Source organism: Gracilinanus agilis, chromosome 4 (genome assembly GCF_016433145.1).
Source record: "Gracilinanus agilis isolate LMUSP501 chromosome 4, AgileGrace, whole genome shotgun sequence".
In the NCBI taxonomy this organism is placed as follows: domain Eukaryota; kingdom Metazoa; phylum Chordata; class Mammalia; order Didelphimorphia; family Didelphidae; genus Gracilinanus; species Gracilinanus agilis.
The window spans coordinates 321,265,414-321,289,890 of NC_058133.1; the positions used below are offsets into that span (position 1 = coordinate 321,265,414).

Below are 24,477 nucleotides of genomic sequence, written 5' to 3' on the forward strand. Positions count from 1 at the left end.
CTGCACTCTACATTCGCTGAGAAGATTCCTCACTTCACCCACCCCTCCACCCAACTGCCCAATGGGAGTGCTCTCTTCTTCCCCTGTGTTGGGTAAAGGGGGGGGGCCTAATCCAGTACTCAGTGGAAGGGAGGGGCATGGCACATGGTCTGGGGAGAGTGGGTAAGTCAGCACCCCATCTCTAAAAAGGTTGCCATCACTAAGATAGTCTTATCACCTCTCCTGACCCCTCCCCCCCACTTTTTTCCCTCAAAGCACAACATCTCAGGTTCCTTCTAATGATCCTTTTATAATTAGCAGGGCTCTGAAACCTCACCAGCCTGGTCACCCTTCTCTGGAAACTATGCCAGTTTGATGACGTAATCCTTAAAAATTGGCACCCAATGGGGGCAGCTGGGTAGCTCAGTGGAGTGAGAGTCAGGCCTAAAGACAGGAGGTCCTGGGTTCAAACCCAGCCTCAGCCACTCAGTCACTCAGTCAGCTGTGTGACCCTGGGCAAGTCACTTGACCCCCATTGCCCACCCTTACCAATCTTCCACCTATGAGACAATACACCTAAGTACAAGGGTTTAAAAAAAAAATTGGCACCCAAAATGAATACAGTATTCTAGATATGGCCAGTGAGGAAAATTCAGCAGGATCATCACTTCCCATGGATTTGGCAATAATAATAATAATAATTAGGAATCACTAAGATTCCTAAAAGGGCAATAACGTATTTCACTCTGTTGTTGCACTGCTAATACTCACTGCACTTGTTTACAGTTCACTGAAACCCCTTGGAACTGTTTTCCTACTTTTCCAGCCTTCCATCTTGTACTTGTGAAGTTGATTTTATTGAACTCAAGTTCATTTGCCTTTATGAAATTTGATCTGATTTGCTTTAGTCTTACTCTACCATGTCAGGATTTTTTTGCATCTTTGTGAATATTCCTTGGATTAATTATATCCATCCTGATTTATCATATGAAAAAGGAAATGAGGTTAGCCTAGCAGGAATTGAAAATTAAGCACTTACTCTGTGTAGGGACACTATGCTGGGTACAAGAGTTACCAAAAAGAAAAATGAAATTAGATTACTCCACGCACTACATTATGTGTACTGCATTTTGTCTGCCATTTTCCAAATACCGCCTCATACTAGTATATTTTTCTGTGTGTGTGTGTGTGTGTATATATATATATATATATCTTCTTTTACTCAACTAGATTTTTCCCCCCTTGCAGGCATAGAATTGTCTTATTCTTTGTATTCCTTCCTCTCACTCCCATAATTCCTAACTCATAGTAGTGACACTATATGCTAAGAAATAATCAAGTAAATGTGAAGATGGGATTAATCCTACTCTACCTATTTTTAGATTAAATCACCAAAAGAATAAACACCCCACTTAATTCTCAAGTGGGGGAGGTCTGTGACCCACGTGTGCAAGAGTGGGTGATAATCAGAATTGACTGACTGCCCTCTGGGCAGTCCTAAGCAAAGTCTCTGTTGTGATTGGTACACCTAAAATGGGAGGAATGCACTGGAAGTGATGCAAAAGAAGTGCCTTTAAAAGGAAGTTACAACTTCCTGTGGGTCTTCTTTGGAGTTCGAGTTGGAGGCTGGCGAAAAATCTGCTTACTGGACCTGAGACCTTGGACTTGGTGAGACTGGTCTTAAATCTCTCTCTTTGAACTACCTCCTGGTGAGTGAAAAAAGGCTGACTCCCTTCCTTAGCTTCCCTGGAGGTACTAGCCTCTGGAGGGGCCCTTGATTGGGAGGAGGCCTTGTGGCTAAAACCCTTGTTAATTGACTTTTAGGCTCTCTGGCTGGGGCCTCTGGAGCCCTGCTGGAGTAAAGCCAGGGCTTGAACATATAATCTAGTTCATTAAGCTAGATCTCTTACTCTGCCTTCTTCTCATTTCTCTACTTTCACTCTCTCCTATATTTTAGAAATAAATTGCTAAAAATCATTTTAGAATTGATATTTATTCAATTCTTGGCGACCACCCCTTTTAATATTCAGTCCAACTAACCAAAAGGCAACCACTTTTTACTCTATACAGAAAACTGCCCAGAAATTTTAGAAACAGCAAAATAGTAATTGAAAGAATCCACCAATCACCACCACTTCAAAGAGACCCCTAAATGAAAATGCACAGGAATATCACTGCTAAGTTCCACAGCCCCCCAGGTTAAGGAGAAAATGCTACAAGCAATAAGGAAAAAACCCAACAATTTAAATACTGTGGAGCTGCAGTTAGGACAATAAGACCTAGCTGCCACAACATTAAAAGAATGCAGGACATGGAATGTAGCATTTCACAGAGCAAAAGAACAAGGATTACAACCTAGAACAGACTATCCAGCAAAGATAAGCATAATTCAAGGAAAAAATGGACATTAAATGAACTAAAAGAGTTTCAATAATTACTGGGGGGAAAAGAGCTCAGCAGAACATCTGATCTTTAAGAAACACACAAAGGTTATGAAATAATAAGTAACCCAAAAGGTCAAACTATTTGATTCTAGCATGGGAAATTATCATCCGTGGACCCTGGGAATGGCCTCATTGTCTGAGTATTTTGAAGGCGTGGGTATTTTAAAAAAGATTTTTAAAGATTTTTTTAATTTTAAAATTAAAATAATTTAAAAGGAGGACTTAAGATGGAAGGAATGTAATAAAATGAGCCAAAATGGTAGTGGAATAGACCAGGAAAAGGGAGGGTAGAATGGCTATATGATATAAAGGAAGACTATAAAAGAAATGCTATGGAGAAGGGGATGAGGGAGTGGAGGGCTAGGAGTATTAGAACCTCTCATCATATTGCTGATAAAGAATAACATACACAATTAGAAGGGTAAAAATTTTCTTAATGTACAAAGAAATAGGAGGGAAAGGGGATGGGCTAAGGGAGGGACTGGGAAGAGAAAAGAAGCCAAGGGGTTAAGAAAAGGAAGGGATGCCAAGAAAGGAAAATTCCTCCTCACACACACAAAAGGAAGGGATACCAAGAGATCTCTTATCCCTTCCTTTTGTGTATGTGAGGAGGTGAAGGGATAAGGAAATCAAGAAGTAGGGAAGCACAGCTGAGGGATAAGGATGTGATTTGGTAAAAGAGAGAACAAGAAATAAAAGTTAAGGGGAAAGGGATAAGGGAGTGACTACCTTTGGAAAAATGGGCCAATCTGGAACTAAGAGGGCAAGGGGAGAGGATAAGGGGGATTTGGGAGAAGGGGTGTGAATTTGTGAGGTATTGATCAAAGGAAACTCAGCATCCAAGGAGGGATATAGCAGAAAGAAAGGAAGTAGGAGACAAACAATGAGGAGGAATGGAGAAGATCAAAATCCACAGCTAGTAACTATGACACTGTATGTAATGGGATAAATTCACACATAAGAAGAAAATGATTAGCAGAAAGAATAAAAAAACCAGATCCTGAAAAAAAATGTGGTGCTTACAAGCTATACACTGAAAAAGAGAGAAGGTGAGGGGCTGAAGCAGAATATACTATGCCTCAGACAGTGTTGGGGTTAAAATGGATATAATTGGAAAAGATGAATAGGGTTACTATCTTATGTTTCAGAGGCAGTTTACTATGAATAATGAAGAATAATTAATAATATGGATCTGTAATGCACCAAGTATTACTCAGTTTTTTAAAGAAAAAACTAAATGAGATACAGATGGAAATACATAACAAAATAATAACAGTGGTAGACATTAGTTTTCTCCTCTCAGAACTAGATAAATCTAACCAAAAAAATAATTAAGAAATAAAATACATAAATAGAACCTTAGAAAGATAAATATCTGGAGAGCCCTTATCCACCTCAACACCTCTATGAGGTTAGGAATAAGCCTGAGCATACACATAATCCAAACATAGTGGAACAACAATGACTTAAGAGAGTATAAATATTCTGTAAAAGTCTTACCTTAACACTCATCATACTACAGAGGTTCCCTGGGAGAAATTTGGAAAAAAGTCCTACTGGGTATGATCAAGCTGAAAATATTTGTTTTGGAAAGAATAAGGTCCTGGCAACAGATTATGTCTGCTGCCTAAAGACCAATCTAGAAAATACAGTATATGTTAACTGAGAACCAGATGTGCTAAAGTGATTAAATTAAATGCTGACAGGAACATGGAAAAACAGGCCTAATATTACATTGCTAGAACACCTGTGAATTTTTTTTAAGAAAACAAAATGGAAATATACATTAAGAGCTATAAAGCTATTCATGCTCATTGACCTGGAGATATCATTACTAGAGGCAGACCCTAAAGATATTACTGAAAGGGTAAAAAGCTGTGTTTGTATAAAAATATTCAGAGAAGCTTTGTTTTTTTAATGACAAAATAACAGGAAATAACATAAATGCAATGAATGGGAGAAATTGTTGAATAAAAAAGATTGTGAATGTAATTACATCTGAATGTAATGGATTGAATTATGTTATTGAAATGACATTGTAAATATAAAGAAAACAATGGAAATATATATGAAGTGATGAAAAGAGAATACATACCATGATTACATTATAAAAAATAACAGCCACAAAAACAAGAAAAAAAGTATCTGAGTAAAATAAATCCAAAGGGAACTAAAAAATGCAGAGGATGTTTATTTTATGCACATAAAATTTACATATTTTAAAGAAATTGTAAGTAATGTGGGAGTTTGTGGTCATGCACATAATCTTTTTTATGTATTTGTTCAGTTAAATGTTTGGTGGTGGTGATTACTAAGTATTATAAAGAAATTTAATTAAAAAAATGAAATGAGAGCACTTTAGGGAAAAAACTGGAAAAGAAATGGAAGAAAGAATTGGAAAGGAATTAACAATTAGCCACAAGAGAGACACAACCTTGCTCAAGGAACAAACTCCAAAAATTAAAATAACCAAATAAAAGTCAATGATTTTATGAAGCAACAAAAGAAAAGTACCTCAAAGCAAAACAAAAAACAAAACTACAAGAAAAGGTCAAAAAGAAAAAATTCAGAATCAGTGGACTCTCTGAACATTATGGCCTCAAAAAAAAAAAGTAGTAGTACATAGGCAATACTTTTCAAGAAACCATAAAAGAAAATTGTCCATTATCTCTTAGAACCAAGGAGAAAAGTAGAAATAGAATGAGTCCACTAATCACCTTCTGAAAGAAATCCCCAAATGAAAACTCCCAGGAATATCATAGAGCTTCCAGGTCAAAGAAAAAATTCTTATCAGCATAATGACCATTCAGGTTCCTAAAGAACAAATGAGTAAACATTTAACTCACCACTTGACAGAGAGGTGAAGAACTCAATGAAAAATGAGCCAAATTCTTTTTGGATATAATGTGAAAATTTGCTTTAACCAACTAAATGTTTGTAGTGGATTGCTTTTCTTGAGCTCTCAATTAAAAATGGGAGGTTGTGGTAGAAGGGTATGAAGGCAGATTATAGATGATTAAAACAATTTTTTTATAAAAGAAAATTGCTATTTGGGTTATTTTGTTCAGAGAAGATGAAGTGAGATCAAATTTTTTATTTTCCAAATTTTGAAATCACTATCACTATTCTCTTTATAAGCCTTTCAAAGTAGAAACAAAACTTCAATAATACATAACACTATTTGCATGTTATATTTGTTCTAAATTTTTTATTATATACTATAATTTTCCCATTGGCTTATTTTATGGTGTAATTTGCCTACTTCACAGATTCTGGATTCATGTTATAGACTGGTGACATTTTCTGCCTAATCATTTCTTTCTGTTCTATGAGAATGTGGTCTCATTCAAAGCCTAAATTCCATTTCTGGATTCTGATTCTGACACTCCTAAGGAGAGACCTACTACATTATTTAGTGCAAGCATTTTACCTATTTTTTTTTAAAAAGGCCCTGTAATTGAGATAATTAATGCCATACTTTATGTTAATTAGAATGTCATGATTATATTTTTTAAAAGAATATGGAGAGGCATTTATAGAAAAAGGAAAATGGTCAAATTATTAGTGAGATTATTCGCATCTTCATGACCCCCAAAATTCATATGAAAATCATTTATACACAAATAAATATATTTCATCTATTGATAATTGGTTCCACAAAAATATTAAATTAGTTAAATAATATTAAAAGGGGATCACCACTTAATCCTATAGAATTATTATTTAAATATAAGACATATTCCTTGGGTTGCCAGCAATAAAATTTTAAGTGCTTAAATATCATCTTAGTTCCTATTTGCTCTTTGGCTCAAATAAGATAATGGATGTAAACACTTCACAAACTTTAAGGTACTATACACAATGCCAGCTAATTGGAAAGGCACCACAGAGAAGAGTAGAGCAAGACTCAGACTCATAGAGTCAGGAAGATCCAAGTTTTCATACTAGCTGTTTCACTTGGTGAATCACTTGGCCTTTCAAATTTTGGATTCCTCATCTATAAAAATAGTACCCAACTCACAAAGTTGTTTTGAGGGTCAAATGTAAATGTACTGTGGGCTCTAAAAGTGTGAACATTTTTTATTCTATTTATAATATGTTTTGCCTACCAGTGTGCAAGTAGTTTCCCTGACTTATAGAGATACAGCCTACATATTCATACTACCATCAGAATTTTTTTTTCTCTTCTTTTTGGGTTTTGAGTTTTCTTTTGAGAATTGATTCATACACCTCATAAATCAGCCAGGTATCCTAGGGGTGATTCTAGTGCTGGCCAACACTTTCCTAAGAGGGGATTGTAAAATTATCCTAAAATTCAAGAGGTTTAAGATCTTTTAAAGCAATTTTAGGAAGAGAAACTTGCCAACAACCTGAATCAAGAAAATTGATATTCTGGATAAAATGTTGTAAGGATGCCTACAGAAATCACGTACTACATCAAAAGATCCAGAGTAAACTTTGGGATATAATAAACTGAACAGAAGGGGGTTGAACCTATCATTTAGTCTGAATGTAAACTCTTATGCCAAAAGGGGAGTGCTCCCTAATTGGAATTGGGTTTTTGTCAATGCATCTATCAATTTTTTTTCTTTCCTTTTTTTCTTTCTTTCCTTCTTATCCCCAAGTTGTTGTAATTCCTTCTATGTAAAGTGCAATATCTTATACCCCTCTAGTAAGAGAATCTTTAGAGGTATAGACTACATATGTAAAATGATTTACTGGGGACACCTGACATGTTATTCTCCTAGAAAACCTGGATGAGGAGGGTTAACATGTAGGTGTCCCAAAGAATCAAAGGGGGATTGTGTGAAGGGAACTCTCTTCCAGGATCATGCATGGGGTCATATACCTGTGCCACTGAGCTCCTAGAGCTATGTCACTTAGGCTAGGTACCCACTTATGTTACCTAGCTAGCATGGGTCACAAGACTGTGGCCTATGCACCTGATCTAGACATGACTGAAATTGAACCGAATGTAAAAGGAGAGATTAAAAAGACTCAAAGATGGAAGTGCCATCTCTCTGTCTGCGGTGACCAGCCAAGAAGATGGCGGCTGAGGAAGCCCACATTGGGAGCACCCATGTGGCTAGCTAGAATGGGCTTTTCTCTCTATTTCTTTACCTTTACCTATCCAAATAACTCTAATAATTTTATAAAATCCTAAGGACCAGAGTCCTAATTTTATTTCTTACAAACTGAATCCATAAGCACATTTCTGTGCAGCCTTACTCTTCCCAGAATCTACTTCACACTAGTTCATCCATGGCCTGGCCCATACCCTTTTGAGCCTCAACCCATTTCTTAAACTTTGATACATTAAACTTTTCAAACAATAATTCTTCCACCTCTTCTCTTTTCATTGAAATCTAGCTTTTGCTTCTGCTCCAATTCTAAGATCCTATATTTTTAAACTATATCCTCCAACGACAGGTGGAAGGTGTCCTTCCACCAACTCTCATTCTCTCACACAGATTTGAATCTAGGTTCTCCCAGCTCCCAGGCAAGGCACTTTATCCACTGTGCTACTTAGCTGCCCGCAAACCTTACTTCAGCCTCTATTACAATCTTTCATCCTGGATCCTCAATCCCCATTTTCCCATTCTATCTCTTCCACTGCCTTTATCTGTCTCCTTATCCAGAGTTGACTATATGATCCATTACCTTAAATATTTCAGTAACCACCACTCTAAATTCCCTCATACTTGAAGGGTCTTCTGTTATTCCAGATATATTCATTTTTATTCCTGGGTAGACCCGATGATCTGATTTATCCAATGAACTCTGATGGGAAAAAAAATCATGTAATGAAAACCTGCAATAAGCTTATGGTATACAGTGACCGATCACTGATGGTCAACAAACTTTCTACTCTATTCCTCCTATCTTATTCCTTCCAATTGTTCCAAATTGTTTCTTCTTATGCTCCAACCACAGTCCAAATCCTTATAGCAAATGATTTCACCTTATAGCAAATGATTTTGCCTTCTACTTTACTAAGATTGAGCCCACCCCAAGAAAATTCCCTCAATTTCCATCCTCTAATCCTCAAAACTGCTCAGTACTATCATCTATTTTCCCTTCTTCGCCTCATCACACAAGAAAAGTTATTCCCACTAGTCATTAGGTCTAATCCTTCTACCTGTTACTGCCTATCAGCAATTATCCTTTTTCTCTCTCATGTATCTTTAATCTCTCCCTCTCTACTAGCTTCTTTCTATCTGCCAATACCCATGTTCTCCCATCCTAAAACATTCCCTTATTTTACATGACATCTGTTTACCATCCCATCCCTTCTCTTTCTTTTTACTACTAAATGTCTTAAATTATCTAAGTTTCTATTTCCTCAAGCACTTATTTTCCTTCATGCCCTTGCAATCTGACTTCCTCTCCTACTACTCTGTACCATAGCTTCTTCTAAGCACCACATCTAAGATACTTTCTTCAGTCCTCATTTTCTTTCACCTCTTTACAGCATGTAGACACCTCTTCCCTCTAAAGATAGGCTTTTGTACACGGATTTCAGAAATAACATACTTTCTTAATTCTTTTGACTCAATAGTCCTTATCTTCCTCAAGGCTTTTAAAAGTCAGCAATCCCCCAGGCTCTGTTGTTGGCCCACTTTTCTTTCTCTACTCTCTTTCTCTTATTAGAGGCAGTATAGTATCATAAGTGGAGTACTGCCCAGGGAATAGGGTTACCTTGCTTTAGATCTTTACTGACACTGGTTATGTGGTAATGACCAAGTTAAGCCTCAATTTACCTCTCTAAAATGAGGACATCAGGGATAGTAGTATTTTACAGGGTTGTTTGGAAGTTCAAATGAGAATACGTACAGTGCTACATAAATATCAGACAACAAGCATTTGTTGAGTGCTCAGGAGGCATCACCTTTTATTATTAGTGGTATCAATCTTATTATCACTGCTTCAACTATTATTTCTATGCAGATGACTTCTAAATGTACCAGTCCCTTTTTTTCTCCTGGGCTCCCATTCTATTTACCTCTATAGAATATTTCTCTGAACTGGATATCCTGACACTTTAAATTCAACATATCCTCTTAAGGTTCCATTCAATTCTAAAATTCTAAGCCCTAAACTGGGCTTATAACAAACCTGTTTTTTACCCCCTAATGTTATTACTTCTGTCAGTGGTACAACTTTCCCCAGTATTCCCTGTTTGAAATGTTAGTGTTTTCTCCAGTTCTTCCCTCTCCCTCACATCTTCCAGGCAAAATTACTAAGCCTGTTGGTTATGTCTCCACACTTCACATCTTCTCTCTGTTTCCACCGCCACAATTCTTAGCACAGGCTCTTATCAGCATCTGCTGGTATCCTAACAGTAGTCTTCCAAATTCCCCTTCTTCCCAATACAGTCAGTCCATCCTTCACTCTGATGCCACATAATCTTCTTCACAATCCTGGCACTTCTCCTCAGATCTTCAGAGGCTCCCTACTTCAAGTTCCTTTACTTCATATCTTCAAGTATTTTATAATCTCATACTCCACTTCCTTTTTTTCACACATTGACTACAATTTGGCCAAACCAACTATTCACTTTAAGTCCTATGCATCCCTGCTGAGTCTTATCTTTGCTTATGCTGGTACTTATCTCTTTAATCTCTCTCCTCTGACAAATAAGCAACTAACTACATATCCTTTAAAACTCAAGAGACTTCTGGCATGGTCCTGCTGGATCCCACAATGAGAAATTACCTTCCCACCCTCTGCAACCTCACATAAAGCACTTGAACTTCTTGAATGCATTCGTATTATCATGTATATTATATCGACTTATTTAGATTATACTGTACTCAGGTGGTACAGTAGATAGAGCACTGGGTTTGGAATCAAGAAGACTTATCTTTATGAGTTCAAATATAGCCTCAGAAATGTACCAGCTGTGTGACACTGAGCAAGCCACTTAATCCTGTTTGCCTCATTTTCTTTATCTAAAAAATGAGCTGAAGAAGGAAATGGCAAACTTACCTAGGATCTTTGCCAAGAAAACCCCAAATGAGGTTACAAAGAATTGGACACAATGGAAACAATTCAACAACAATTAGACTGTAAGTTCCATGAGGGCAGGGAACTAGAGTCTTAAACTTTCTATATCACATAGACCTAGCACAATGTTCTATCTACAGGATTAATAAATATTTGTTGTACTCCAGTCCATATATGCCCCTCAGTGTTTGTGTCAGGCGAATAGGTTTATCTGACTGCATTCTGAACCCTCCCCTAGCAACCCATCACAAGCCCTAAAGAAAAGAAGAGAACACAAAGTATTTTCCCACTTGCCCTACCCCTACAAGTGTGTTATCTATAAGGATGGATAGGGGTAGAGGCTAACTATCTAATGTTTAAATTTGCATTTATAGGAGGGCAGCAAAACACACCCTGAGTTTTGTAAAGGAGGATTACCAGGGAAGTTAACTAAATAATCTGTGGGTTCACAATGGGGTGAGGGAGACAGGAATGACAGATGGACAGGAACAAGGTTGGGACACCAGGGTTTACTGACAAGGAGGTGAATGCTACTGAAGTGGCAGCACAACTGCCACCCTTCAGTATTTGGTCTAAGCCTATGGAAACCAGCAAGTAAAAGGCAAAGGTTTATAATAGTTTAATTGTGGGAAACAATAATAAAGGATGGGAATAAGGGATTCTACTCTTACAAGCTAAGGGCAAACCACAGGGTCAAGGGAGGGACTTATCTACACTAATCTAAGACCTAAGCCAGGCAAGGCCTAGAGAATAACAGTACTGGAGTGGGAATCCTCACAGTAGAGTCCAGAGATGGTTTCAGGGTGCCAGGAACCAACTCCTCCAGAACTGATGGTCCAAAGTAGCCCAGTAGGGAGAGGAAGTCTGCAAGCTGTCCACCAGATCACAGATCACTCCCTACTCAGTGCTGTCATGTAGGATAGATGTTCTCTGCTTCCAACCTTCACCACACTCCAGGATCCCAGAGAATCAGGGTGCAACTCCACTAGCTCTGAGGTCTCCCAGGGAATCAATTACTACTTGTCCCAACCACAATGGAGTCCTCAGAGAGTGCAAGCCACTTCCTGCTTCCCCATTCCATGTGGAATTCTCCAGCCCTTCCTGTTAGGTCTAATACTAATACTAAGCTAATAACTAAATAATAATCTTCCTCACAACAGTTTTGTTTAATGTTTTAATGTATTTTGAACTTAATGGCTCAAAAACAATACAAAATATTAGTCTAGAAGAGCACTCTACATTGAAACCAACATTATATTCAATACAGAACAAACTACAAGTGATTTCCATAATTATACTGTTAGACATTTTTATGTACAAATTTAGAGCTGAGGCAAAATAATACATAAAAGCCCAAGGTAAGGTTTGAAAATTGCTCTCCCTATGTAATACTTCCTACTAGCATCTGAACTTAATTATAGCATATTGTTAGGTGTAAAAATTAGACTCTGGTCCTTAATTTCCATAGAGTTTATTAACATTTACTTGAATAAGAAAAGGCAGCAGATAGAAAGAAGTCTAATTTTATCCTGCCATATAGTCACTGTCCCGGAACCCCTTAGCCATCTTCTTCTTGCCGCATGCCCAAGAGAATAGAGACAGCCTACTTCCTGGAACCCCCTCTTTTATTCCTTCCCTTTTACCCCCAGATCAATTTCCCAATGATTTCTGGCTCAGGTGCCTAGGTCACTACCCTGTGACCCACACTTGCGTGCAGGGAAGCAGGTAGGGCCCCAAAGGTGACCCTGAGAGGGAGTTTCCTTCACACACAGGTTATCATAAAATAAATACCTACCTGCCAGAGTGTAATTTGTTGGCACTAAAAAGGTATACTTCCTTAAAAGTAATATTAAAATTTAACTGCTGTTTAGCTATCCTTGATGTTGTACTTTAGTACCTTGCCTACTCCTAGCCCCAGCTCTATACCCGCATCCATAAAAATCTTCAAAAACCGTTTATCTAATTTCCCTTGAAAATTAAAAATGAATTTTTCTCTTTTTCAGTAGACCTCACACCTACCTTGGTGATGACTATCTGAACTGTATATGTTAGGACCTTTCTTCCTTACTGGCGAATGATAGGCCTTCTGGATTGATGACTGGGTGGAAGCAAATGAATTTTCAAAATCATCTGAATAAAAGGTATCACTATATTGTTCTTGTTCTGAGTATCCGTCTTGATTGATATCTGAGATTCTTGATCTTTCTCCCATTGTTTTCGCATATAATCGGTATTCACATAATTTCACGGATCCTTTTCTCCAGAAGTGTCCCTGATAATAGGGAAGGACATTTTAATAGTCTTCCTACACTGATGAAAATACTGTATTCTTTGTAATTTCTATTTTCCTCATATTCACATGGTCCAAATTTCATATTAATAATCAGTATTATCACTCAATAATACTTCCTTCTGTAAAGAAAACAAAATTTCTTATAGTTAAGAAACTAACTATAGTTTTTTTATAGTTAAAAAAAGCTTTATGGTTAATAGAATAATCTTTAAATAATCTACTTTTAGGTTTTATGAAGCTAAAGCCAATGAAGAGCTTTAATGGGGAAAAATGCAACCACATTCTGCTTTACATTTTTTAAATAGATAAAGTAGGGTATATTTCATGATCTGAACTAAATTTTCACACATGATAATTTACAACACTAAAGGAAAAGACAAAGTATATGTCTGCTTCCTATCAATCTGTACCACTTTGATTTTGAACTTTGCAACAAACCTGAAATCTCAATTACAGACAGTTCTCACTTTGCATAAATTTGTATTGCATAAATTTGACTTTCCTTGAAAAATTTATGAAAGAAATCCAAAAAAAAAAAAATTAGAACAAGGATCTGACTGAGCTGCGATTACACAAGAAGAAAGGGAAGCTCTGGAACCCAAGGTCAAGCCAAAAAGTTTCATAATGAAACATTGACAGAAGCATTTTATCATTTGAGTAAACTTTTTTCTTGTATTGAAAAAATAGATCCAAATAGTTCGAGTTTTAAAAGTTTGAAGACTGGCTGAGGATAATGTTGCTTGCTATTGTTGGATAAAGGAGGAAAAAAGAGAGCTACTGTCTAAACATCTCTCAATGGTTTCATAAAAAACTGCACAACTAATTACCAGTGATAAAGGCTAGGTGCAATGGGTGAGGAAGATGTAATATGCTGCACACCTATGTTAGGCTTACTTTATCATTAACTTTATCTTTCATTTCACAACTCTGTTTATTATCACAGTACAGTATTTAATTATGCATTTGAGTATATTTTATGACTTGAATAAGGTTATTTTATGTTTGCCTTTGTTGTGTCAGCTAAATTTAGTGGGTATGCAGGGGTAAATTTGCATTATGTAAAAATCACTTTACATGGAGGTCTGTGGAACAGTACACTTAAGTAATGTGAAAACTGTCTGTATATTAGAATATTAAACATGTTCAATGAACCTTATTATAATGAGAGGCACTAAAATGGACTGCCACATGAATAATGTAATTATAAACAATCAAAATAGAACACACACATATACTGTGGGAAAAGGTATTCACAATAAAATTTCTGTCTGCCTCTAGGCATGTAAAAATAATGTAGATTATAAATCCTCTACCTTTAATCTTTATAGGTAAAAATATTATAATATATAAAATTATTTATGTTAGATCTACATACTATTTAAAAGCTATCAACAGCAATAAAACCTCATTCATAGTTCATTTCCACTTGAAATCATCTTTGAGCCCAGATAAATTCCACAAATATAAAGCAAGTTGAGAGACTCAATAGTGGACAATTGTACATACACAATAAGCTTTCTTTTAGACTTTTATAAAACACATACACACACACACACACACACACATATATATGGCACATATATATATATAGAGAGAGAGAGAGAATTCTTAGTAATGAAACTCTCTCTACCAATGCAGATGATGAATTGTTCTGAAATTTAAGGGACAAATATTGCCTTATAAAAAAAAGCGTAAGTGGATTTTATATATGAATAAAAAGAAAGAAAAAGCAACTAAGAAAAACAACAACTGACAAAAAGCAGCAACTTGTTTTCAAATAGTCTTAATGATAATAACCAATTACTTATATCAAAGTGTATGTAAGAAACATATTGGGAAAACAGACACAAATTCATTTGTTGATTCAAACAGATACCTATTGTCAGAAACTTTCAGGGTAAGTTTTTAAAACTGGTTATCCATGATTAGATTTTTAAGTTTATCTGAACATATAGGGAACAGTTTCCTATAGTCTCTTGACTGGACCCTAAAACAGAAAATAGCTATGATAAATCTTTTCACATGGTATGCTGCAAGTATCATATAAATATAATTTTTAAATTTTGGTTTTTTAAATTGTACTAAACATTTTATATAAGTGACTGGCCAAAAACTCAAGTAATAATAAATGTAAAAATTGCCTTTTGAAATCTGGGTACCTAGTTTCATAATTTTTTTTACTTCCCCTTTAAAGATAACTCACATTATTTTATGAAAACTAGTTTTCCTTACAAATAAACTCAGGGTAAAAAATGAAAATAATAGAATATTTTCTTTCATTTTGTGATAATTGAGTATCTTTTTAAAACAGTATTTTCAGTCTAGTTCTACAATTGTGATTTTATATTAAGTTGGCTAAAAATAGCTATTAATAGTAAAAAACTTCTATTCCTTTGGAAAGATAATTCCAACTGAAAAATCTTAATATAAAAATCTACAACTTCATCAGAATGTAGTCTTTCCCCCAGGGATACTGATGAGACCACTCTACAATTACTCTTTAGGATTTATCATTACCAAAAATTCATCACTTTGTGGCCAACCTGATGAGACTTTCCAAATTGGCTATGCTGGTACTAGGGCTATTAGCTTTGTGAAGCCTTCCATTGAGTCTACAATCAAAACCTATTTAGTTTAGCACAAAATGCTAAAGCTTTTACCCTACTAGTACAACATCCAAGGACTTTCATATTGAGATGGAACCAGACTTTATTTAGAGAAGAAAAATTTGCATACAACTAAATTATTTACTTTTAATATTAGCTTCTGGTCTAGAAAATACAAATACACTAAACATTTTTAAAAGTACTTTTTCAATTTTAAAGGCAGTAGTGTATTCAAATGAATTGATGAAGGCTTCTAGAGCTTCTCCTAAATTCCAAAAGGCAAAAAGTTAGAAGTCAACTTTTATTTCCGTTTCTGCCCTTACTTAAAAGTTAGGACTTTTTTTAAATGTTGGTTTAAAAGAGGGGTTTTTCAACCTTTTTTGTGTCATGTATGCCTTTTGGCAGTCTGAAGATTAAATACATAAAACGAAATATGTCAGATTACAAAGGAAACCATTGTAATGAAATACAATTATCAAAACATTAAAAAATTCACTGAGAAGCCATAGTTTTAAATAATTCAGGTTATTATAAAACTTCCATTATATCTGGGTAGATCATCCCCTGTTGGCACTGTCAGTTATACCTTTTTCTTTTTATATCACTCTTTAACTCTCTTTTTCTCTATATAATTTAATCCCAATTCATGATTTTTAATTTAATAAAAATTATCCATTTCACTTTATATAATGTTCTCTATAGCCTGTTTGGTCATAAATTCATCCTTTATCCATAAGACTGACAGGTACACATTTCCATATTCCCCTAATTTGTTTATGTTATCACCTTTTATTTCTATGGTAAATATCCATTTTGACTTTATCTTGGTATGTGGTATGAAATATTAGACTATGTCTAGTTTCTGCCATACCATTTTCTGGTTTTCCTAGCAGTTTTTGGCAAATAGAGAGTTCATCTTACAAAAGCATGGATCTTTGTGTTGCTATGAACAACTGCCATGTGTTGATTACCGAATGTTTCATTGACCCAATATCCTATTTTTAGCATACCAAATTGTTTTGATAATTACCACTTAATAGTATAATTTGAGATCTGATATGGTGAGGCCTCCTTCCTAAACATTTTTTTCATTAATTCCTTTGATATTCTTGACCTTTTGTTCTTCCAGATGACTTTTATTATTTTTCTAGTTCTATGCAATAATTTGAAGAAGTTTGATTGGTATGGCAATGATTAGGCAAATTCACTTAGGCATGATTGTCATTTTTACTATACTGGCTTGGCCTATCCATGAGAAATTAGTGTTGATTATTTATTTATATGAAGAGTTTTGTAACTGGGTTCATATGGGTGCTGGGTTTGTTTTTTAGGTTTTTCCAGAGGTATTTTACATTGTCTAGAGTTATTTTGAATGGAATTTCCTTTTCTATCTCTTGCTGTTGTACTTTGTTGGTGATAAATACAAATGTTAATTATTTATGAGGCCCTATCCCAGGTTTTAAGGCTTACCAGTGGTATGTAAATGCTGAATATGACAAAAAGATGTTGCTGACACCCATAATTTTTTACTCCAATATTTATACTTTGTTCATTTAAGCTAGTCACAGTAAGTTTAGTTACCAGCAAATGTTAAAAAAAAGGCTTTACCTTCTATGAAAACAACTATCTAGATTTTTTTAATGTACTAAAGATTTGGGCTCCACTCAAAGTTCTGCTACTGAGTCATTTGTGACAATACAGTAAATTGTTTAAATGGTAAGAAAATAGTAAGGGAATCTGTAGAATACATAATTTATCTATTATTGTCAATTATCGAGGCAACTCATATACATATAAAGTAGCTGATGCAGGATGGCACTGACTAATCTGACTTTGAAAAAGACATCTAAGAAAAGTTCTCTAGGGGGGAAAAATGGCAAAAAGTAATTAAGTAAAAAAAAAAAAACAAGCAATGAATATTTTCCTAAAGTTTTTCTCTATTTGTAACCTGTTTAAAAAAAATGCTGTCCTGAAGAGAACTCAAACCAAGATACAACTAAGCAAGTAAATGAAAATAAACTAGGGGGAAAAAAGTCAAAAATGAAGAGGTTAGATAATAAAAAATTGATGAAAACAAAGTAAAAAAATTAACAATTACAGGGAAAATGGCTATTACTTTAAAAAAAAAAAAAGATGAAGAGGTGGCTGAAAATATACATCTGTACTGCCCACCACCAACCAGAAAGATATAATATTCTCTCCATAATTGTTCCAAGAGGTGTTAAATCATTTCCTTCCTTTACCATGTATTTACTTAGTAACCTTATTCTTTATAAAAATTGAGGTGGTCCTCCCAGAAAAAAAAGATAAAAACCTTAGAATTTACATGAAAGTTCTTAGAACTTATGCTAGTTAAGGGATAACAAGGTAGCACAGTAGCTAGAGCTCTAGGTCTAGAGCAGTGATTCCCAAAGTGAGCACCACCACCCCCTGGTGGGTGCTGCAGCGATCCAGGGAAGCGGTGATGGCCACAGGTGCATTTATCTTTCCTATTAATTGCTATTAAAACTTTTTAAAAATTATTTTCCAGGGGGCTTTAAGTAATATTTTTTCTGGAAAGGAGGTGGTAGGCCAAAAAAGTTTGGGAACAGTGGTCTAGAGTCAGGAGGACCTAAGTTTGAATCTGACCTTAGACACTTACTAGTTTTGTGACCCTGGACAAATCACTTAAGCCCAATTGTCTCCTCTTATCCTTCTCTGCCTTAGAATCAAAAGATTCTAAAAGCAAAGGCAAAGGTCTTAGAAAGAAAGAAAGAAAGAAAGAAAGAAAGAAAGAAAGAAAGAAAGAAAGAAAGAAAGAAAAGAACTTATGCTGGTTACTTGCATCTAAGAATTTCCTGCTGTTAGAAAAGCAAAATCAAATTATTTCTTTTTTATGGTCTTTAAGTTAACATTTTTTTAAATGTTAAAAAAAAATTTCAATCCAATATACAAATCCAAAGGATCTATAATCCAAATGCTACTATCACACATGGACAAAGCATGCAGAAACTAAAAGCTCACACTGGCTTGGGAGATTGAGACAAAAAAAATGAAGTTTTGGATTATAATCTGTCCAAAATTCAAGCATTGTCCTAATGTAGACAGTGCACTGTCCACAAAGTTAAGCTGCTTTATATTTATAACCTGCATGTTAAAAGACAGGATTATCATCATTTCTTAACTGGTTTTAACTATATAGACATATTTTAGGGGATATAAATTGACCTATGTCAGACAAGGTAGACTTTTAGGAGCACACTCCTATGATCGACAACTTTTTAATTAGCTAAACATCTTAAAAATATAAATCATTGAAACTAATGGGATTATTTAGTCTCTGATTCATATTACCTTATATATACCTCAGAAATGGTCAGACAACCAAATACTTCACACAAACTAAATCTGTGCTATAATGCACTATTAGAATTCTATATGTATATTAGAAGTAATTTTTCCAGGTAAGTATATCACTAGTTAACAGAGGCTATGCAGATTAATTCATTGTTTTAAAATTACTATTTAATAGTCCATACTTGAATAAAAACTTTAAAAGAATCCAAATATAAATTAGTGGTTTACATAAATTTTAGTGTAATAAAACAAATAAAAAACAACACAAGAAATCCTAATGTGAAATTTGCCTGGCACCATAAAATAAAATTGAAAATAACTGAAGGCCGCTCATATTAAAACAATAATATTACTTCTTGAGTGTGTTTTATGTATAAAGGTCTTTTTAATGAAAAGGAGAAGATTTGTTTTTTTTTAATCCCCTCAATCTTATTCTTTTTCCAAATCTCATTTTTCTCTATAGCTTGTATGGAGATTAAATACACACACACTCAAATATGTTGCCCAAACCCATTAGCTGATTTTAAGTTAAAAATAAGCCCAACCTGATCATTATCAAAGTAATTAGTTAAGCAACTACTCTCTTTAAAAAAATATAATCACTGACCCCAATGAAATTTAATCTGATTTCAGTCCCCTCACAATCAATATCAGATACATTACAGATAGTCTGATAATAACATAATAAAAAATAAAAATAAAAAAAAAAGTCTTAGTTTCCTTATTTGTAAGATAGGGATAAAAAAGACATACTATGTAGTTCATAAAATGGTTATGAGGAACACACTATAAAGCACTATATTAATATGATAATTGTGAAGTTAGAATCCTCTATCTCCTATGCTTAACAAGACATCCCGCTACCTGAAAAAGCTATTTTTCAATGAACAAATTAAGGACATTTAAATTGATCTTGAATTCTATTTCATTATTTTTTAAAAAGCAATTCCTCTATGCAACTTTCTGACATTTTCTTTATTGTGAATTTAATTATTGAAACACACAAAGAACAAAAAAGACTGCATATGAAACTGTTAGAAATGTTTTTTAAAAGCATATATTATTTAACAAGTTTGTAACAAAATTATCCTATTTGCTTCTATCCCCTTCTGAAACTTTTTTGCTTCTTTTTATATTGACTCAGGGCAAGTCATTTAAACCATGTTTGTCTCAGTTTCCTTCTATAAAATGAACTAGGAAAAGAAATGGCAAACCATTCCAACATCTTTGCCTAGAAAACTCCTAATAATTACATGGGGTTGGTGATGCCTAAAATGAGTGAACAACAAAACCAATGATTACATTTGTCACTTCCAACTACTGCCCCTTTAAAATATACTCCTGCCCTCTTATAATAGTTTAGTCATATAAAACAAATTAACATATTGGTCGAGTCTGAAGATGTTTCATTTGTACCTCTTAAGTCTAACATCTTTCTGCCAACACTTCATGAGATTTTTAAAAACACACATCTCTTCCTTAAAAAAGTCCCCCAAAGTATATGCATTTTTTTAGTGCTATGTTGTTTCACCAATCCCAAACTGAATGGAATCTTCTAAATCTGACTGTCTCCTCTATTCACTTATCAATACAGACTAGATCTTACAACTAGATCTTACAAAGTCAGAATCATTTGGAAGTGATCTTAGGTATTATTTATCTAGTCCATCTATTTATACAAAGTGAAATCGTATCAACATAGGCATCTAAGCACCTTATAATATCCAGCATTGGGGAACCCAGAACTGCTTGAAGGTGTCAATTTTATTTTTAGATAATTCTAATTGTTATTGACTAAAAATCTAATTCCCTATAATGTATACCCGTTGCTCCTGACTCTACCCCTTATGCCCAAACAACAAGTTTAAACCTTCTTCTACAAAATAACCTTTCAAATATCTGAAGAATACTACTGTGTTCCTCCTAAATTCACTTACAGCTTAAACATCACAAGATCCTTCAAGGATCCTCATATAGCATTTCAAGTTCTCTATATCAGATGCTACCCCTTGTCAATGTCTCTTCTAAAATGCTTTTTAAAGTCCTCTCAGTGATATCTAGAACTAGACATAATATTTCAAATGTGGCTTGGTCCATATTTAGAAGGAAGAAGACAACAGTACGATCATTTCCTTGATATGAATACTTTATCAAACTGCTTTTTTAGGTCTGGATCACTACCAACTTTCTCTTCTTAGAAACTTGGTTTTAGTTTTCATAATCTCATACTTGGACTACTGAAATAGCTTCCTAATTGGCCTCCCTGCCTTCAATCTTTGGCTCCTCCAGTCTATCCATTACACAGATGCTAAACCAGTATTTCTAAAGTATAGGCCTAACTATGCCAGTTCCCTGACTAGTAAGTTTCATAGGTCCATTCTGCCTCTAGGAAAATAAATAATAAAATCTTCTCTTTAGCACTAAAAATTCTTTAAAATCCACCCCTAACCTTTCATTCCAAGCTACTCACATATCATCTTCCTTCTTACAATGTGTTTCAGATAAATTGGACTACTTGCCACTCCCTATAAACAATACTGCAGAGGCTGTATTTTTTTAAAGTTCCTATAATGATCTCTCTCTCCATTCAAACTTCTGTATTTATTTTGTTTGTATTCATCTATCTAGACATACATCCTCCTCACAAATCCCTCCCCCAAAATAAAATGTAATCTCTTTGAGGTCAGAGACTGTAATTTTTTGTCTTTGAATACTTAAGGCCTAACAGTACTTGGGAATAGCAGATAATTGCTTATTTACTCAACTGAACATTGGCCTATGGTTCGTTAAAATCCTAGCTTTTACTGGAGCTGTTTTTAAACCATGTTTTCCCTATTCCATACTTGTGCAGGTAATATTTTAATACGAATTAATACAATAATACGTATTTTATATTTATCCCTATTAATTAATGGAAAGGGGCAGCTGGGTGGCTCAGTGGATTGAGAGCCAGGCCTAGAGACTGGAGGTCCTAGGTTCAAGTCCGGCCTCGGACACTTCCAGCTGTGTGACCTTGGGCAAGTCACTTGACCCCTATTGCCCACCCTTACCACTCCTGGGCCAAGGATGGTCCCTAGCCTGGATGAAAAAGGAGGAGGGTTGGGCGTGGGGCTAGCAACCCCACCCTGTGAAAACTACATCTGCTAAAGAAACTGCAACCTAAAGTAGGGGCAGCTGGGCTAGCTCAGTGGATTGAGAGCCAGGCCTAGAGACGAAAGGTCCTAGTTTCAAATCCAGGCTCAGACACTTCCCAGCTGGGTGACCCTGAGCGACTGTGTGACCCATTGCCTACTGGTTGTGGCCCTATGCTCCTAGAATGGAGTCCCAGGATAAAAAAAAAAATTAATGGAAGAGTGAAAAATACTGAGTTTGGAGACAGAGTACATTGAAATTCCATCTCTACTAATTAAAATGACCTTTGGTCAAGTCACTTTTTTGAGTTTCAGCTTCCTTCATCTGTAAAATGAGACCTGGACGAGATGAACAGTGTCAAGCTAAAACAGAAACAGATCTCTGCTAGCAGCATTATTGACTTAGAAAAATCACACATTAACATTATATTGTATTTCTACTTTGTTAAGACATTTCAATCTAGTTCAGACTCATTAGGGAGTTTTGCTAGCTGCTTGTGGCCAATTTGACACCTCTAGATATCTCTAAGGATCCTTTCAATTTTAAATATTATTTTTCCTCTTTCCTAAAAGTAAAAATGGAGGCTCCTAGTGGGCAGAGGCTAGAGGCTACAAAGGCTTTGTATCCTTAGCACTGTGCCTGGCACACAGAAAGAACTTTAATACATGCTTGATGACTGAAAGAAAACTTTAATTTCAAAGGGGTTGCATACTTTATTTTTTAAGCTTCCACCACATCCACCACCGTTATATTCATCTTTAACCAAAAAAGAGGGAGGAAGAAGAGAATCCATTCATTCATTTTATATTAATCTTGAATCCTCTAATTTTCAGACAGCACATCAGTTTACTTGACACAATTTTCAAATTCTCCCATTCCCATAGTTCACCAGATCTCTTCTCATTTTACAGATGAGGAAACAAGCGGTCCAAAGGGAGATAAAAAGATTTGCCCAAGTACAGAGCAAGTAAATAAAGTAGGGTTTGAATCCAGGTCCTCCTGACTCCAAAATTCCAGGGCCCATCTTAACTCCTTCTTTGTATGGTAATCCTAGTATGGTGCCTCCTGATTCAAATGAGACACAATATATAATTTCTAATTGGGCTCAGAAATTCTGAAAACAATTAATTTGGAATAAGAATAATTAAAGCATTACCCTCTCTAAAATATTCCTTTCCACTCGGTCAGTTGCCCTAGCCTACTTGCATCCTAGTTCTATCCCACAGACACTTTATAAATGGGGAAACCAAGGCTCAGAGGGGAGGTGACTTGCTGCAGAACACAAGGGCAGTCAAGAGACAGAAGTAAGACTTGCAGTATTCTTTCAGAGTTGTGCTTCTCTTCATGGTAGTTCTCAGGCCTCCAACCTTTTCCTCTACTTACCTTTTCACCACCCTAATCAGGACACTTCACCCCCATTATGGAAGCCAAGAACCCTCTCCTATTAGAGGGTCACAACTCCCCCTATCATCTAAAAGGTCACACACCACTCAGGGGAGTTGCTACGCTAAGATGAAGGCCTCAAACCCGTCAAAAAAGCCAACCCCCTTATCGCGAGGGCCTCATACCTTCCCCACTGGAAAGCCTCACAAGTCCCCACCTCGGCCAGGCCTCCTATTAGCAAAGCCACACCTCGATACACAGGGGATCTTTCCCACCAACCCCCACCCACCCCGTCTGCTCCAGCCTCCTCAATCTCCTTTCTCCCACCACTTCCCCCATCAAATCCCAGGTCTCTCTCACCAATTCCGGTCCGTCTTCTCCCCCTTTCTCTACGTTCTGGATCCTCCCAGCCCTGGATCTCCGCGTCAGCCCACCAATGGGCAGACGCCCGAGGGCGGCGGGGGAGTCCCTCCCCGGGAGGGTGCGGGGGAGGCTGTGGGCTGCGGTTGCCAGGTTGCGCTGTGTTTGAACCCCGAGCAGGGGGCGGGGGCGAGGGCGGGGGCAGAGGCTCTTGGGGCAGCGACTCGGGCTCCAGGGTAACGGAGGCGGTGGCTCAGTTTGCATGGCAAGGCAGCCTCAGCCAATGGCACCACTTCTCCGATTCTCATTGGGTGCTCCTAGCGACTGGTCCTTCCTATTGGTTACGATGCCAGCGGATGATACAGGGGGCGGGACCATTGGGAGTAAAGACCTGGCATTGGCTGGTTGCTCCTCACGGGGTTCTGTTCGGGGAATGTCGATCAGGCTTCTAGGAAGTCTCGCTTCAGTCGGGTTTGCAATCTTTGCAAGCTTGTTTCCTAGAAACCCCAACATTTTGACTTCCTGGGGTTTGATCTGTGGAATTCGGAAAAGGAGGCGACCCAGGGAGAAGGTGGGGAAAGGAAGCAGTCGAGAGGAAGGTCTTCAGAGAGAAATTGGTGGAATTCGGGGTTTCAAAATTGGCGAAAACGGAGGCACAAAAAACAGGGTGTTGGATGACACCTTGCACTTTGGCATTTTCAGAAAATGATTCCATTTTTCTACTCAGATTTTTCAGTCGTTACTATAAGTTCATGGCTTTCGGGGATCCTCTTAGAATAAGGTGAAAACCTCCAATAAAAACAATTGTCTAAGGACACCGTCATTCGGTTTATTTTGCAGAGTTTGCTTTGTTTTTTTTGTTTGGATCCCCTTGATTGTGGCGAATCTTTTGTTCTCCTGGAGGAGTGTTTTTAAATGCTTGGAATTACAGAGAAAA

General features: G+C 36.2%; 1 protein-coding gene across 1 annotated transcript in view; it reads right to left on the reverse strand.

Moving 5' to 3' along the window:
• Positions 1–24,053, reverse strand: part of LCA5 (lebercilin LCA5) — a 51,072-nt gene extending 27,019 nt beyond the window's left edge. The window contains exons 1-2 of the mRNA XM_044675377.1: positions 23,886–24,053; positions 23,541–23,769 (exon numbers count right to left, since the gene is read on the reverse strand). Coding sequence (XP_044531312.1) covers positions 23,541–23,769; positions 23,886–24,053 — 397 coding nt within the window. The remainder of the gene's footprint in view (positions 1–23,540; positions 23,770–23,885) is intronic.
• Between the last annotated feature and the right edge of the window lie 424 nt (positions 24,054–24,477).